General features: G+C 45.1%; 1 protein-coding gene across 2 annotated transcripts in view; it reads right to left on the minus strand.

The window, feature by feature from the left end:
• Nucleotides 1-16,995, minus strand: part of MTHFD1L (methylenetetrahydrofolate dehydrogenase (NADP+ dependent) 1 like) — a 1,484,080-nt gene that overhangs the window by 1,363,881 nt on the left and 103,204 nt on the right. For both annotated transcript variants that reach the window (XM_069234289.1, XM_069234288.1), the window contains exon 4: nucleotides 13,549-13,602. In XM_069234289.1, the coding sequence (XP_069090390.1) occupies nucleotides 13,549-13,602 (54 nt within the window). The remainder of the gene's footprint in view (nucleotides 1-13,548; nucleotides 13,603-16,995) is intronic.

Genomic DNA, 16,995 nt, shown 5'->3' on the forward strand with positions numbered 1-16,995 from the left:
GACGACCTAGACGAAGGAGTATATGCTCGGTTAACTAGGCCTCGTTCAGAGATGTTGTTGATAGTGTATGAAGTACTCTTCTTGCACAAGCAGACAATCTGCTTTCCGTCTCCTTACAGTCCACCCATATAGTTTTCCTCTGCTGTGTTTGCAGTGGAAGTGGCAGTACTTCTATAACAAATGCATGCCTATGGGCTGTACGCGTCATGTTTCCCATTTAAATTCTTTGCTTCTTTTCTAGAATGGAGACTGAGACAGAGGAATCCCAGAGAGAGAGAGAGTTCACTGCACTAGCTGGGCAATTTCTTCTTTATTGGATGGGCAGACTAGTGACTGCGTTCAGACTCCATGCATTCCAGCACCTTAGTCAGTTGTTAGAAGTTCCCTTAGTGTCAGGAAAGACCTAGGGCCTAAGAATGTTGTGACTTTTTGTAGGCATTAAAACCAATTCTAAGGAAGGGGTCTGCAGGCTGCTGTGCGAGAAGGTGAATACTCTTAAAGATGGCATTGTACAGGTCCTGCGCAAGAAAAAAAAGCAACATTATTCACAATCCAGAGATTTCTTGGGCGACTGAATTTTACAACAAGGATTATACCAGCTGAAAGGAATTTTGCCAGGTGGTTAGCTACAGCAACAGCAAAGGTAACTGTGACATCCTGCTTCACAGCCTCTAAAATTCCAATGCAGCCTCTCTGAGGGAATCTAGAATGTAAGGACAGTCAAGACCCAGGCAGTGGCTGAGGTGTAAGCAATAAACGTAAGCATTAGCTTCTGAAGTGTGGTGCTTCATTATTGAACATAGATCTACATTTTACATTATCAAAGACCCCATCGCCTAGTGCAGTTAAGTAAAGGATGATTTATTAATGTGATTGTCCTCACCAAGAGCCCACCACTCCTATCCCTTTCTAGCATTCACATTGTTGAAACCAACAGTGCTCCCACGTATTCCGTCGGTCGCAGCACGCCTCGTTCTGCAGCAGAACGGGAGGAAACCCAATGATGAAGCATGCCACCAAGGGGTAACCCTGGTGGGTGAGGGTTTTTTATAAAAAAAAACATTTTTGTCTCCCTGTGGAAGTTTCTTTTCGAGCTAGGCCTTTGTGTATGTTTACTGAAGCATTAAGGAGGATGGACCCAGACCCTTTAAACCCTCCTTCTCCCCCATAGTTAATGATTTAAGTTGCACAGTATCCCACATAAAATGAACATCCAAATTGTTGGGACTTCACTTGCATTTTGCAGTTATTTCCCCACAGTGGAAACAAGTGCAAAACAACTTCAATGAAAGTACACGAGTCATCATCATCGTGGAGACCCCAATAATTCTTAGGAGTACATGAAAAGATGATTTCAACAGGGTAATAAATATTTTCCCTCGGAGGGAAACAAAAATCTGAATTTCATTTACATAAACCATATTTTCTTCCAGGTGAGTATTCGGTTGTAAAATTCCAGGAGCAGTCACAGGGTTGTACGTGAATGACATAAAAGTAGCATATCGATTCCAACAGGTACAAGTGACTTTAAGGGAGTACATTTGCCCCTTTCAGAACAGGACGTTATGAATTAGTCCCTTAACAATGATTACTCCCAAAGGAAACCACATTAATTTCAATGTCCAGCAGATAAAGCAGCTTCCCCCTAGCCAGTTTTACTTAGTAGAGGAAGAAATAGTTTCCCTTCTGCTCACCTAAGACTTCACTGTAAAAAAAAAAAAAAAAAACCTCCTCTCACATCCAACATTAAAACCTATCCAACACTTTAACTTATAATGTAGGAGGGAGATATTAGGGCCCGCAGCTGTAGGACCTTCACATGAGCACTAGCAGAATAACGCGAAAAATATAAAAATAAGTGTTCACGTTTTTAGCCTTCTGTGTGGGTGCACCGGACAGGAAGGTAAGGGAACAGAAGAGCATAGATTTTGTTTTTTCCATATTTCATCATCTTGCTCAAGATGCCGTATGTTTTTTACCGGTCTGTCTGTGTGATTACAAGACATACATTTGCATTTCATTACTTTATAATATGTATATATAAATAAGAAAAAAATCACCACCTGGCTTCACCCGGAAAGTTTAGCCATACTCTGGAAAATAAACAAAGTGACCAAACTTACGGTTGAGGAAAACAATCTAAATATCACAGATTCCTATACACGGCACAACATTTTTTGCAAGTCGCATTCGATTTACTATAACAAATTTACTTCAATATTTCTTCCAATTTTACTTTTAATTTTGTATGACTTTCATCTATCAGATCTATAATGTATTTGGCAAGATCCATTAAACAAACTACCCACACTGGAACCACTGCTCCCCAAGAATCAAATGCTTTTTTCATGCAATATGAAAAAAGTAAAGCTTTAGCTTCATCATATCAAACAAAAAGATTTAAAAAAAAAAAAAATCTGAAAAGCTACCTACTGCATAGGCATCAAATTAAGACCCAACACAGCAACCTCTATTGGCGAAGATGCAATAAAACAACAACTCACATTCAACCCATGTAATGTCCTAAAGCCACACAATCCGAAACTTACTACATCCACATAGCTGGGAATTTGAGACTTTCAAAGGAGAGGCATCAGCCACCCAAAAACAAAACTGAAGGGATCTGAATAAATGTCTACTCTAATGCACCTTTATAAGGTTAATTCCTCAAGTGTGCTCTCTGGGTTAACTTTTGTTGTGGTACAGTGCCTAAGTAACAAACAACCCTTTAGTCATCTACCATCCTTTTTGGTGATCTATGGTTCTGAATTAATAAAGGCTAGCTAATTGCTGTGCCCAATTTAATTAGAAATATGTATAAAATTGCAGTGTAGGCAAAATAAGAGATGGTGTTCACAGGAGACTGCTGATGTAACGGGAAAAAAACCACAGCAAGACGGATGAAAAATGAAATGTTAATAGAAATCACCATGCCGGGGGGGCATGGCCCAGACGGCCAAGATGGCGGTCGAGCTTTCGTGAGGCTCTCACTGCCCAGCTGTGATAGCTCTTCATCCAGCCTGACAGCACCCATGGTGACCAGCCATAGAGACTCCCGGGTGAGTGGAGTGCCCCAGCTGCTGATTCAGAGGATTTATAATGGCAGAGGTGAGCCTGAAATTGTGCCAGAGGGTTGGTCAGAGAAACTGTCTGGCCTTAAGATGGCGGCAGCCACCTGACTGCCAAGATGCCATAGCCCCTAGGAGCATGATGAGCCTGTGACTTGGTGGGGTGGATGGTGGACCTCCTTGCGCATCCCAGCACCGCTGTTGAAGCAGTTGGATGGGCCTTGTTCCTATATCGCCAGAATACACAATCTGCACCGGAGGTGGATCGGGCCGCGTGGCACAGGGGTTGGCTGTGGAGGACGTTACAGACACCGAGACAGGCTGTGGAGCAAGAAGATGAGGTGTTGCTTCACGGCAGCCGGCTCGGCTGATCTTGGGCCTTGGGGCCCGGTGGGGAACTCATCCCAACACGTCTGTGCACTAGAGGGGGAGAGGTGTTGGATGCAACCCCCCATGTGGTGTATCCCGTCTAAAGGATGCTGCTGTGAGGGCTTATTGGTGGATCTGTGGGGGGGCCCTGGTGTGTGGAACTGGTGACCGCCGGGCCTTCACTCGTGGATGCACACTGAGGAACCCGGGGGTGCTGTGGGCAGTGCACTGGGCCTACAAATTGAGACGGACTGTCCCCCCTCCTCCGTGGGGGTGACAACTAGCAGAGGCCGGCCAGCAGCGGGCTATGCCAAGAAACCCAATGTGTCATCACCAAAGGATGAGGCAGCCGGGGTCCTGCCCAAAGGAGAGGCCCTGCCACTGATTTTTTAGGGCAAGGCCTCCCTGTTCTGGTCCGACTTCACTCTGGTCGATGGTGGTGGGGGTGGGGGGGGCGCGGAGGGGGGCACTTGAGGTCTGCCCCAATGCATCTGGCCGGTCCGTCCTGCCATGCTCTGCCACAGTGGGAAACGCTTGGTCCCATACCTCACACTTACAGAATCCTGTGGGTCCAAGACTCCAATACTGCGCACCTACATTACTGTGACCTTAGGCCATTGGAATTACTCAAGAAGTGTTGATTGGGTGGCTCCAAGATTAAAGGGCAGTCAGTCTTCGACGCCTTGTGCAGAGAACTTCAGATTGTGCCTGCTACCTCAGGCTGAAGGATCGAGTCTGATTATCCCTGCTGGGGTGAACTGACTTCCTGAATCCCCTAACTCCTGTGGTGAAACTGTCCAGATACAGAGATAAGGGGGATCCCCCAATGCAGCAGGCAGCACGAGCCTGGTTGCAAGGAAGCCTGTCCCGAACAAAACTGCCTTCTGCTGACTGAGCTGAGAGTCATTCAATGATTGGACACATCAGACCTCCTCTGCCCACATCCACACAAACTAAAATGGATCAATACACTGTCCCTCTGAAAGGCAATGAGGAGACTGCGGGAGCCTCCATGCCCCAGGCCGCACTCTGTCCACGTCGGACCTACAAACAATCCTTAAAGCAAATCCGGATTCCAGGGAGGCGGTGGAAAATAAGGTCGACAGTCTTTGCACAGGCTGTGCCACAGCAGAGAGAGGTCTATCCAAAGTGACTGACAGGGTGATGAACGCAGAGACGAGAATCTCTCCGACCGAGGATGAAGTGCTCACCCTTAAGAACCAAGTGTCCAAATTAATAGTCGCAACACTCAATGAGAGGGTAGAAGACATTGAAAACTGTTTGACAGCAGCCGTGGCCCATCCTTTGGGGCTGAGGGGGCAGGCCCCCCCTCACCTTTTGCCTCTCAAGAAGAGTGTCTGTCAGGCTATGCAAAAGTCAACCTGACAGACTCTTTATTTTCAGGTCATGTAGCCAGGAGCTAGACATGCGCTATTTGCTCAGGCTTCTGGCTGCCTGAGCGGAACTTTGCTGGGCTGAAGAAGTCGCGGCCCTCAGGGAGTTACTTCTACAGCCTAGAAAAGGTGCCTCACAGCCCTCCCCTCATGACCAGGTGGTATGTCACTGATTGTTTCAGCTTCGGGCACTTCAGTTTTAAGCCCTGAAGCACCCAGGGCTGAGTCAATCAGCAGGTTTTTTTTTTTTTTTTTTTTTTTTTTTTTAAATGAATGTTTGGTGCATGCATGTTTGAATATTTGCTAATGAGTGTTGTGAATGGATGTGTGCACTATTGTGAATGAATGAGTGAGTGAGTGTGCCTGTGTAACCCGCCCGCCCCTTCTTTTCTAAAATTACCATGATGGAATGAACTGCCCCTAGTTGGCCTCCCTCGAGTCTAGAGGACTCAGCCCTGACTGCAACTCTTGACACTTGGTTCCGCTCCTGGGTCCCAGAAAAGCTTTCCAGCAGGTTCATCATTGAAAGAGTGCACCGCTCCCTTGCTCCTAGACCTCCGGTGAGGGCCCGCCTCACCCAGTGATATTGAGGATCCTTAATTTCCGCGACCATGACACAATCCTTGGTGAGGCTCAGAACCAACTGGATCTGTCATCAGAACTCTAGAGTAATGATATTTCCCGATTACACCAGGGCAGTGCAACAGAAGTGCAGCTTCTTCGAGGCAGTGAAGCAGAAAGTTTGTGCCCTCAATATGCAATATGTGCTTCTCTTCTTGGCCCGCCTCATGATCATATTCCAATCCTCTACATATTTTTTTGAGTCGCTGGATCAAGGCTTGGACTGGGCACAAGAGGGTAAGCAACAACCCCGGGGCCAAGGTGATCGGCAGGATATGGGGTCACCAGGAGGTCGGTCACAGCCCCTGACAGGCGGGTTGAGAACGAAACGATCCCACTCACGATCCCGCTCACAGAGACCAAGATTGGCTCGACGGAGGCATACTGCTCAGCTAAGCGCCCCCGGCAGGACGGGTGGAGGAGGTGTGGACGAAAAGGACCGAGATGCAGCCCTCATGGATCCTCCACAGCACTTTTGCTCCTCCAATGATGTTCCAGCTTCATCAGAATGACCGTCCTGGAAATGAACAGAGTAGGGAGAAGACGAAAGGACTAGAGAGACAAGGCCAAACAAGAGTATCTGTAACAATGACATGGGAGGTGGAATGTACTTATGTGTAGGGAAGTGAGATTGGTCAATTTATATGATTTTCCACTGTGGCAATCAAAAAGGTGTTGAACTCTATGTCACTTTATCCACCGGGGTAGTCTGGGTATATGATTATGTCAACATCTGAGCTCTGTCGGGCACAGCATCTGTCTTAGAGGTGTGATCACTGCTGATGGGTACTCCTGGAGTTACTTTTCAAGTGCTCTTATGTTGACTCAATATGATTTGGCTGAGGGCAACAGATGCTTCATGGTAAGAAGTATGGCATAGGGGGGTTTAGGTGGGCGGAGTTTGTTGGTTGTGTTAGGAATTTGTTTTTGTTTTTTTAATACTGTCCTTACTTTTCAGGTTTTCATGCAGCAAGCTCTCCAATGTGCTGACATAGGTATTCAGACCTCATTTGGGGCTACTGTCTGTGGATGAATCTTGCCCTCGGGGGATCTCCCAGAGATTGATACTACTACACCATCTTTCCACCTGATCACTATAATTTCTTGGAATGTTAATGGCCTTCTAGACCGTATCAAGAGTGCTGTTCTGTGCTACATTAAGAGATACAAACCAACTGGAGTTCAATTGCAGGAAAGCCACCTACTGGGCACCCGCTGCCCCTTCCTTGATTGGTTTAGGTATAAGGTTTTTCACTCAGCTTTGTTAGAGGCTGGAGGGAGAGTAGTCCTCATACTGCATAAATCCCTTCCACTGACAGTAACCAAAGTCCATGAGGGCTCCCAGGGGAGGTATATTGGGGTACACGGCCAAATAGCTACAAAACAATAATTTTCTTTAGGTATGTCCCCCAGCCAGCAACTACTGCAGCCCACCCTCCCCACCCAGCAGGTACTGCAGCCAACCCTCCAAGCATTTTGATCTCCCCTGGTGGCACCTCACCCTGGGACCACCCTGGTGGGAGGAGTTTTCATTGCAGTTCCTGACCTGGAGTGGGACACCTCTGCTGATCCCGGCCCTAGCCTGTGAACTCCTTCAGCATGTTTATCAACCAGGGCCAAATCTATAGTGCTATGTGATGCATGCCGTTCTTGGCACCAGCTACAGCAGGCATATACCCACTAATCAGCAGCCTACCTCACAGAAGCCTGGACAGACCAGATGTGGCTCCTGGGATGGATCTTCCAGAGCTGTGCTCCCCTGGAATACTCTCTGACCACGCTCCACTCATAGCAGAATGGGGCACTCAACTGCAGACTCAGCAGCCAATTTGGCGATTCAGCGCATGGCACTTGAAGGCTCCTGAAAGCGCCGCTTTTGTAAAAGAGGAGCTCCAAACCTTCTTCCAGGCTAATTAGGGGTCAGTGTTGTTAAAGATTACACTCTGGGCAGCATATAAACCTTCTATGAGAGAACTTATCAAGGGATACATGAGGCGAAAGAAGTTGCTACAGCAAGAGCAGATAACCGACCTAGAAAGCAGGATACATAACCTGGAGCACCGATCTCGACATTCCAATGCCCAGGAGATGCAGCGTCTGCTGGAGCTAGCGCAGGGCGAGCTGCCACGTTTCTCTTGAAGAGGCAAAGCAGTGTTGGAGGGCCTCGACTCAAAGAGTCTACGAGGCAGGAGACAAATCTGGCAAACTGATGTATTGGTTGGCAACACGTAATGTCTCCACAACGGTGGTGCTATACGTTAGGAACCTGGTGGCGATCTTCAGGAGGAGCTGCCGGCAATTGCTCAGGTCTTTGCAACATTTTACCAGGATCTTTATACAAGGTGTCCAGTATCCCCTTTGGAGATCGGGAAGTCTATTTTCTGGGATGTCCCACTGCCCTCCATTCCTCACTTCCTGGCCCAAATTTAGACCAACCCTTGACAAGGGAATAAGTGATACAGCCATATATGAACTTCAAGAGTCAACGCTACCTGTAAGGAAATGCCTTCCTTGGCATGGTTACCCCCTGACTTTGCCTTTTGTTGATGTCAGTTATGATTGAAAGTGTGCTGGGACCCTGCTAACTAGGCCCCACCACCAGTGTTCCTTACATACACAGTACGTTTGTTCCCACAATTGGCACAGACCTGGCACACAGATAAGTCCCTTGTAACTGGTACCCCTGGTACCAAGGGCCCTGTTGCCAGGGAAGGTCTCTAAGGACTGCAGCATGTCTTATGCCACCCTGGGGACCCCTCACACAGTACATGCACACTGCCTCATAGCTTGTGTGCTGGTGGGGAGAAAATTACTAGGTCGACATGGCACTCCCCTCCGAGTGCCATGCACACCTCCCACCGCCTGTGGCAAAGGTAAATCACCCCTCTAGGAGGCCTTACAGCCCTAAGGCAGGGTGCACTATACCACAGGTGAAGGCATATGTGCATAAGCACTATGCCCCACACTGTCTAAGCAAAACCTTAGACATTGGAAGTGCAGGGTAGCCATAAAGAGTATATGGTTTGGGAGTTTGTCAAATACGAACTCCATAGTTCCATAATGGCTACACTGAAATCTCAGAAGTTTGGCATCAAACTTCTCAGCACAATAAATCCACATTGATGCCAGTGTGGAATTTATTGTAAAATACACCCAGAGGACATCTTAGAGATGCCCCCTATATACCAGTCCGACTCCTAGTGCTAGGCTGACCAGTTACTGCCAGCCTGCCACAACCAGACGAGTTTCTGGCCACATGGGGTGAGTGCCTTTCTCACTCTGTGGCCAGGAACAAAGCATGTTTTGGGTGGAGGTGCTTCTCACCTCCCTCTGCAGGAACTGTAACACCTGGCAGTGAGCCTCAAAGGCTTCTGCCTTTTGTTACAGCACTACAGGGCATCCCAGCTAGTGGAGATGCCCACCACTCTGGCCACTGCCCTCCCTTTTGGTGGTAAGGCTGGAGGAGATAATGAGGAAAACAAGGAGGAGCCACTCAGTCAGGACAGCCCCTAAGGTGCCCCGAGGTGACTCCTGCCTTTAGAAATCCTCCATCTTGAGATTGGAGGATTCCCCCCAATAGGAATAGGGATGTGCCCCCTCCCCTCAGGGGGGCCCTCTAGGACAGTAGCCATTGGCTACTGCCCCCGCTAACCTAAACAAACCCCTAAATGTAGTATTTAGGGGTGACCTTGAACCCAGGAAATCAGATTCCTGTAACCTATACAAAGAAGAAGAAGAAGGGCTGCTGACCTGAAAGCCCCGCAGATACGACAACTGACTTAGCCCCAGCCCTACCGGTCTCTCTCCAGACTCAAAGAACCTGCTCAGCGACACTTCCAACAGGGACCTGCGACCTCCGAGGACTGCCCTGAACCTCAAAGACCAAGAAACTCCAGAGAACAGCAGCACTGTTCACCAACAGCAACATTTTTGCAACAAAGAAACAACTTTTAAAGAACTCTCTCTTCCCGCCAGAAGCGTGAGACTTCTCACTCTGCACCTGACGCTCCCGGCTCAACTCCAGAGAACAAACACTGCAGAGAGGACTCCCAGGAGACTGCAACGACGTGATTAACCTGAGTCGACCCCCTGCACCCCCACAGTGATGCCTGCAGAGAGGATCCAGAGGCTCCCCCTGACTGCAACTGCCTGGTAAAAAGGAACCCGATGTCTGGACCAAGCACTGCACCCGCAGCCCCAGGACCGAGAGGAACCACATTCCAGTGCAGGAGTGACCAGCAGGTGGCCCCAGGTCCCTCCATTGCTTTCAATAGCAAACCCGACACCTACTTGCACACTGCACCCAGCCGCCCGTGTGCCGCTGAGCGTGTGTTTTGTGTGCCTGTGTGTTCTCCTCCCCCCCCCCCCCCCCAACCAGTGCTCTACAAAACCCCCCCGGTCTGCTCCCAGAGGACGCCGGTACTTAACTGCTAGCAGACTGGAACCGAAGCACCCCTGTCCTCCATAGGTGTTTTGGGCCCTCCTTTGACCTCTGCACCTGACCGGCCCTGTGTTGCTGGTGCGGTGACTTTGGGGTTCCCTTGAACCCCCAACGGTGGGCTGCCTATGCCCAGGAGACGGACTGTGTAAGTGCTTTACTTACCTGAGAAATCTAACCAAACTTACCTCCTCCAGGAACTGTTGATTTTTGCACTGTGTCCACTTTTAAAATAGCTTATTGCCATTTTAACTAAAACTGTGTACTACTGCTTTAAATTAAAGTTCTATACTTACCTGTGTGAAGTACCTTGCATTTTATGTACTTAACTCAAATCTTAAATCTTGTGGTTCTAAAATAAAGAAAATATATTTTACTATATAAAAACTATTGGCCTGGAGTAAGTCAGAGTGTGTGTTCCTCATTTATTGCCTGTGTGTGTACAACAAATGCTTAACACTACCCTCTGATAAGGCTACTGCTCAACCACACTACCACACAATAGAGCATTAGTATTATCTAATTTTGTCAACCTCTAAGGGGAACCCTTGGACTCTGTGCACACTATCTCTCACTTTGAGATAGTATATACAGAGACAACTTCTTACACTAAACCACTGAGTACAAGATGTTCTGTGCCACTCTAACGCCCCACTTGCTGAACGCCTATGCAGAGACAATTCAGCGGGGATCTCTCCCCCCCAACCTGGACTGTGCCACCCTTGTGGTCACCTCTAAGGAGGGCCTGCCCCTAGACCAGTGTGCTTCATACCCCCCCCGATCTCGCTTATTAATGCAGACATTAAGATCTATGCTAAATTTCTGCACACCTGGCTGGCCCGCATCTTGTCCCATCTTATTCACCCGGATCAATGTGGGTTCATGGCAGGTAGAAGCACACGTCATTGCATTTGTTGGGTCCAAGTGACGGGGCTTGACAATAAGCTGGCCCTACTACTAGTGGATTTCTGTAAAGCCGTTGATACAATCTCCTGGGATTTGGGGATTTCGTGTAGGTGGTCTTGCAGCACTGGGCCTAGGAATAACATTCAGAAAAATTATTTGTTTCCTGTATCACAACCCCATTGTTCAAGTCCAGATGAACGGCATACTATCTGCCCTTTTTGCAATCTAGCGGGGGACACTTCAGGGGGGACCCCTTTCCCCACTATTGTTTGCCCTGGCCATAGAGCCACTGATGTGCCTCCAGCACTGTGATGCACAGATACTGGGATGGAGATGGGGGAAAACAGATTTGAAGATTGAGGGGCATTTTATGCGGATGACGTCCTTTTATTCCTTGGGGACCCTTCGGCGTAAGGTCCCAGGTGTCTGGAGATTCTCCATCTGTATGGTGAGACCAAAGCCGTTTGTGTCGGATGGAGCAAATTATTTGATTCTAAGTATGAGGACAGTTGAGCATCAATGTGTTTATCTACAATTTGAGGCGGAGGGAAGTAGGGCGATTGGTCTATAATTTTTAAGAACTGAAGCATCCAGATTGTAAAAAAAAAAAAAAAAAGAATATATATATATATTTTTTTAGCGCGTTTCCATTGTTGAGGGACCATACCGCTTGATATGGAGAGATTTAGTAGATCTGTAAAGACAGGAATAATAGCTGAGGCCCCCAGGGCCAAAATCGCTGGAGGGGCGGGGTCCAAAGGGAATCCTGACTTCAAAGCTGAAAGAGAGGAGGCTACTTGGTCCTGTGGGATGGACTGAAATTGTGAGATGGAGGCCGAGCAGCTGGAATGCAGAGGAAGCTACTCCTAGAAAAATGTACTCATTATTAGAGAAACTCAAATATCTGAAATTTGTTATTGAAAGAATAGAGCTAAATTATTGCTGTGTTCTTGTGAGGCTTCAATTAAATCGTCCTCCATGGGAGATTGTAGGATTTCTTTAAAATAGCTGGAATATCTCCTTTGAAGGATTGGGAGATTGTTCTATCCTAGCCGCATAATAGGTCCTTTGGGCTAGTTTAATTTCTGTGTGATAGAGTCTAATGGCTTTCCCTGTAGTCCACTTTTAGTGCCGGTTCATAAGTTTTCCTCCAATTCTTTTCTAAAGATCTGCATTTCCTTTTTAGGATTCGTAAATGCGGTGTGAACCAAGGGGTGCCCATCTTCTGGCACCTCCCTGTTTTCTTACTATAAGGAAGCAGCGTCTAAACCATCTTTGATCCAATCATCAAAAGTGTTTGCATTAATATCCTTTATGTCCAACAGCGCTGGTTTACTGTCTATCAGGGTCTGGTTCCAGTCGCTGGCCTTAAGTTTGTGCCAGCGTCTGAAAGGTTGACCTGATAATTGCGTGGAGCTTAAGTTTGGCGATACGGCTAAGTTGAGTGTAATTAAAAAGTGATCTAACCAGGCTAATGAGGTGGGGGGCTTGGAAGCTAGACCCATCAGGTTACTGAAAACCTAGATCAATAGTGGGTCCTTTCTCATGAGTGGGACCTCTGATTAATTGATCCAACTTTACAGACTCCATCCCAGCCAGAAGAATTTTTAGCTGCTGTATTGTCTAAATTGTCTGCATGTAGGTTAAAATCACCTAAGATTGTGAAATGTGTTTTTTTGCAGGATAAATCTGGCATCAGGTCAAGAAACTAGTCTAAAAAATTATCTGGTGGGCCCGGAGGGTGATATATCTAGACTCCTGAGACCGTGAATTGGGGGTTTAGAGTCAATGAGAAGAACATACTTTAGCACTCAATCTTAAGGCCACCTTCCAGCCACTTCATCGATTCTTTGAAAATGTTGGTGATTCCTGCCCCTTTCGAGGTGGTTCTGTCAGATCTAATTATTTGATATCCTTGGGGAAGTGCTAACTTGACATCCGATGCAGATCCTTCATGTAGCCATGTCTCAGTAAGAAACAGGGCTGTGGAGGAAGAGGTCACTTAGTAGATTAATATCTAATTTATGAGATGGTAATGATCGACAGTTAACCAGCAAGAAGACCCTGTTAGGCTGCGACTTGGGTATTACCCCCACTGTTTCTTCCATTAGGGTAGTCCAAGGACAGGATGGACAAGACCACTTATGGTCGCTCAGGGTACGGCAGGTTTGGCAGATCTGCTGGGGGTGGCCTAAGAAGATGTAAAGTCTCAGAAGTGAAAGTAGGACCATTTATTTTTTTATAGCTTGGGGACCTGGCCCCTGGTCCCATCCTGGCGCAGACGGGCTTGCCTTAGGCGCGCCAGCTGCCGTTCTAATGTAAATTTGTCGGCGACTAGAATGCCAGTCCTCCAAGATGGCGGCCAAAAACCATGTCACCACCGAGGGGGAAAGATGGCGACCGCTATATATAGTAGCCTCGGTCTAATGATGGTCAGGTGGCCAGAGAGAACATGTGTTCTTGCAGATCTGGATAGTCTTTGTTTAATACCTGTAATGTATGGATGGTCCTCATTACACACAAACGAAATAAAGTATGTCATTAAAAAAGAAAATTACCATGCCAACAAATGTGTCATCAACAGCAGTTGAAACTTAACATTTACAAAAAGAAATAAACACAAAAGCTTTATAGCACATGGCTGGAGTCATAGCCTACAAAATACTGACAAGTTAACAGCATTTTACCTAGAAGATAGAAACGGAGACACACAGACAAGAAAAAAAAATGCTTCCGTTAAGAAATTGATTACCTCTTCATCACTGCTATCTTGAGATAGACAAATGTGAATAATATTCAAACCGATCTGTCGAGAAAAAAAAATAACAGTTCAGATGTCAGACAACTACCGATATAAAAAGTCAAAGCAAAATGTCTTACTATCCATTAACCAACGTAGCAATCAGACAAAAAGTCAACCAACCAAGCACTATAGTCCTACAGAGGCATGTGTGTCACACATTGGGTACATAAAGCAATAGTTCAGGAGTTCACAAAAGAACACGATTAGACTGCTAAAACAGGTTATGTTGCTTAGAGTCGAACAGAACTTTCTTCCATGTGTTAAACCTGAAAGCGAGTACCTCAATAATACAAACACCGAGGGTTTGTGTGGACTTCTAGTGCTCTAAATCAGTGGTTCATCACCTGTGGTCGGGGGACCTCCCTGGGGTCTGCAAATACTATTCGTGAGGGTTTTGAAGGGCCTGGAGGTGGGTGGGTCCGGTCGACAAATGCTTAGAAGATTAAATAATTTTCACAGATTGATAACGTGTATATAAATAAAGCAAAATATATAAGTGAACATTTAAAAAGTTCTGTAAATGGGACTAAAAATTTAATTAATATCCTCAGATTGATTCGTAGGTGCAGTGCAGTGCAGGAGCATCAGACAGAATACATTATGGACAATGACTGACCTCAATTACATTTTGAAATGCTTCAACTTTCTTATTAAAATGTTTACTTATTTATGTTTGCTTGTGAATTAAATAAAGGATTTAATCATTTGTTTGATGAATGCTCGTTTCTGTATTTTTTGTGTGTATTGTTTTGTGGTCCAAATAATCGAAAATGGTTAGGCCAGGTCTTAGCTTCCAGTAGTGACAGTACTCCAGATTCCAATAATGATTAAGTGGGGGGTCCTCAAAAGTCGAAAGGTTAAGAACCACTGCTCTAAATTATTTCAGTTCTAGGTACACCATTCAAATCCATTCAGTCAAGGGCATTATTTTCAGCACAGAACGTCTGTATTTCGTCCTTTTTTTTTGCTTTAAATCAAAGCGTATGCTCGTTTAGCAACACACTGTACATGAATGACCAGGGCTAATAGAGTTTTAACAGGTAGAAAACAACTAAATAAGGCTAGAAATAGTGGTTAAAAATAAATGCAATTCAATTTTCTTCATACAGTGACATCTGCTTCACAGCACTTAAACTCATGAGGATTCGCTACATTTGGATTTTATTGAAACAATAGGTAATACTAATTTCTGATGACGGGCTAAACCTAGAAACACGTGTCCAGAGATACACAGCACTTGCTGCACCTACTTAGGTGAAAGACTTTTGATTACTTTTTCAGCACAAAACGAAGTGACTGCATTTACCATGATGCATTGGGGCTAACTTTTTGCTTGAGTGTGAGGCAGTGTGCTCCCTTTTTTCTTTTTGTCCAATGACTGCTCCCTTGAGCTAACGAGCTGACGAGCTCTGGAGAGGCACCTGTGCGCCAGTGAGTGGTACATAAACCCGAGAAGACTTTTGGCGGCATTTCAAGCAACCCCACAGACTTGGCTGCTCTCTGCTGATGACGGGCTAAACCTAGAAACACGTGTCCAGAGATACACAGCACTTGCTGCACCTACTTAGGTGAAAGACTTTTGATTACTTTTTCAGCACAAAACGAAGTGACTGCATTTACCATGATGCATTGGGGCTAACTTTTTGCTTGAGTGTGAGGCAGTGTGCTCCCTTTTTTCTTTTTGACTAATTTCATTAATCTTAAATGGGTTAGTGACCCAGCCTGGGGTTATAATTTTGAGCTTGGTTGTAAAGGAGAAACAACTTTAGGCTTCATTGTTTTCTTTGGCAATTACTCGTCAAACCTTACAGCTAGGGATTGAAGATTATTAGTTGTTTGGGGGTGAGCGGGGCTGGTTTGTTTTAGCCATTTACTTTCACACTTGTGTTGAGGGACATCCTCATGAGTTTCGGTATGCAGTTGTGAGACTCATTCATCATTTGGGATTACACATCTAGCCTACATCTTAGATTTAAGCTTGAGCATTGGGATTAATGTTAGGCTCCACATAAGAGATGGACAAGCACTAAAAAAAAAAAAAAAAAAAAAAAAAAAAAAAAAAAAAAAAAAAAAATGAACTGTGCCAACAAGAAGGAATAGTGAGTAACAATATTTTTCCACAAAGAACAAGGAGCCAAAACACTGCTGTCTGCTTGTACCTACACTAATCTGAACATATGAGCAGAGCAGCCTGTAAATGAAGAATGACTTCTTATGAGGAATACTTTTATACAAATGATACACAAAATCGAAATTCATTATTTGCTCTAAAATGCTCATGATGGGAATGACAATAACTTTTTTTAACTCCTTAAATGTCTTATTTGCAGTTTTCAAATGCAGGGGTTAAAATAATTCCACTTCACTTTTGGCACACAATTGGGCATAATTGATGAGCTCAGAATTTGGTGTAATCCTATCCATTGTATCAATCCTAGTACAAACAAGATAAACCTGAAAGTATCCAAAATCAATATGTCCCATTAATTTGTCTAACTGAAAGTAATTCAGCATTTCCTATATTTTCACAAAGAAATATTGCAATAGCATTCTTATGATGAGGTGTTAATTGAGTAGGTCCTTTAAATCAGATGATAAAGACAACTGAGCGGGCACGGACAAATCTAAACTCAAGGGTACACCTTTTCTCTGGATACTAATGAACCAAATGCATTATTACAGTAAAGAGATCAATAAGCATTTTACTGACTCAGTACAATCTAAATTACGTTAGCCCTAATTTGTGAGACAATTTTGTTAAACCACCAGTAGGTTGTTGTGAATTGCCAATGTTTAGATTTATAAGAAAACAGACTTATTTTAGTGATATGGAATACACTATCAAAATTGTATTTAAGTGGTGTGGGATTGCCCAGTACTGGTCTAAAATATACAACACATGGAGTGTAGCTATTGGCTATACTTTACCCATGGACCTCAAACTGACCTTACTGGGCATTGAGAAGGAATATTTGTTACTTTCAGCTCGGATGAAGTTTCTCGAAACTATACTTTTTGAAAGAAACACATGCTGGTGGAAAGGAATATAACTTTTATAGGACTTTTTGACAGTGGCAAGAAATAAAGCTTGTGAACATTATAGTGGACCATTTGAAAGGATTTTTGGATTTTAAGTATGGAATTATTACACCATTTACAATTAGACTCCACAACTCGTGAAAAATAAAGTGAACTTTGAATTGCCATTACTATTTTGCAAACAGGTTATGAACAATGTTGTTCTGATGACTGGATATTTTAAGCAGGCAGATATCCACAAATTAAATGAGCAACACGTTTCAGAAACTGAAACGTTAAAGACTGGTAAAAATGAGGAATGCTTTGTCATTTCCTACGGTGCTAATTTACTTTGTTTTACAAAATACAAATTGTACA

This window comes from Pleurodeles waltl, chromosome 5 (genome assembly GCF_031143425.1).
Source record: "Pleurodeles waltl isolate 20211129_DDA chromosome 5, aPleWal1.hap1.20221129, whole genome shotgun sequence".
Lineage (NCBI taxonomy): Eukaryota > Metazoa > Chordata > Amphibia > Caudata > Salamandridae > Pleurodeles > Pleurodeles waltl.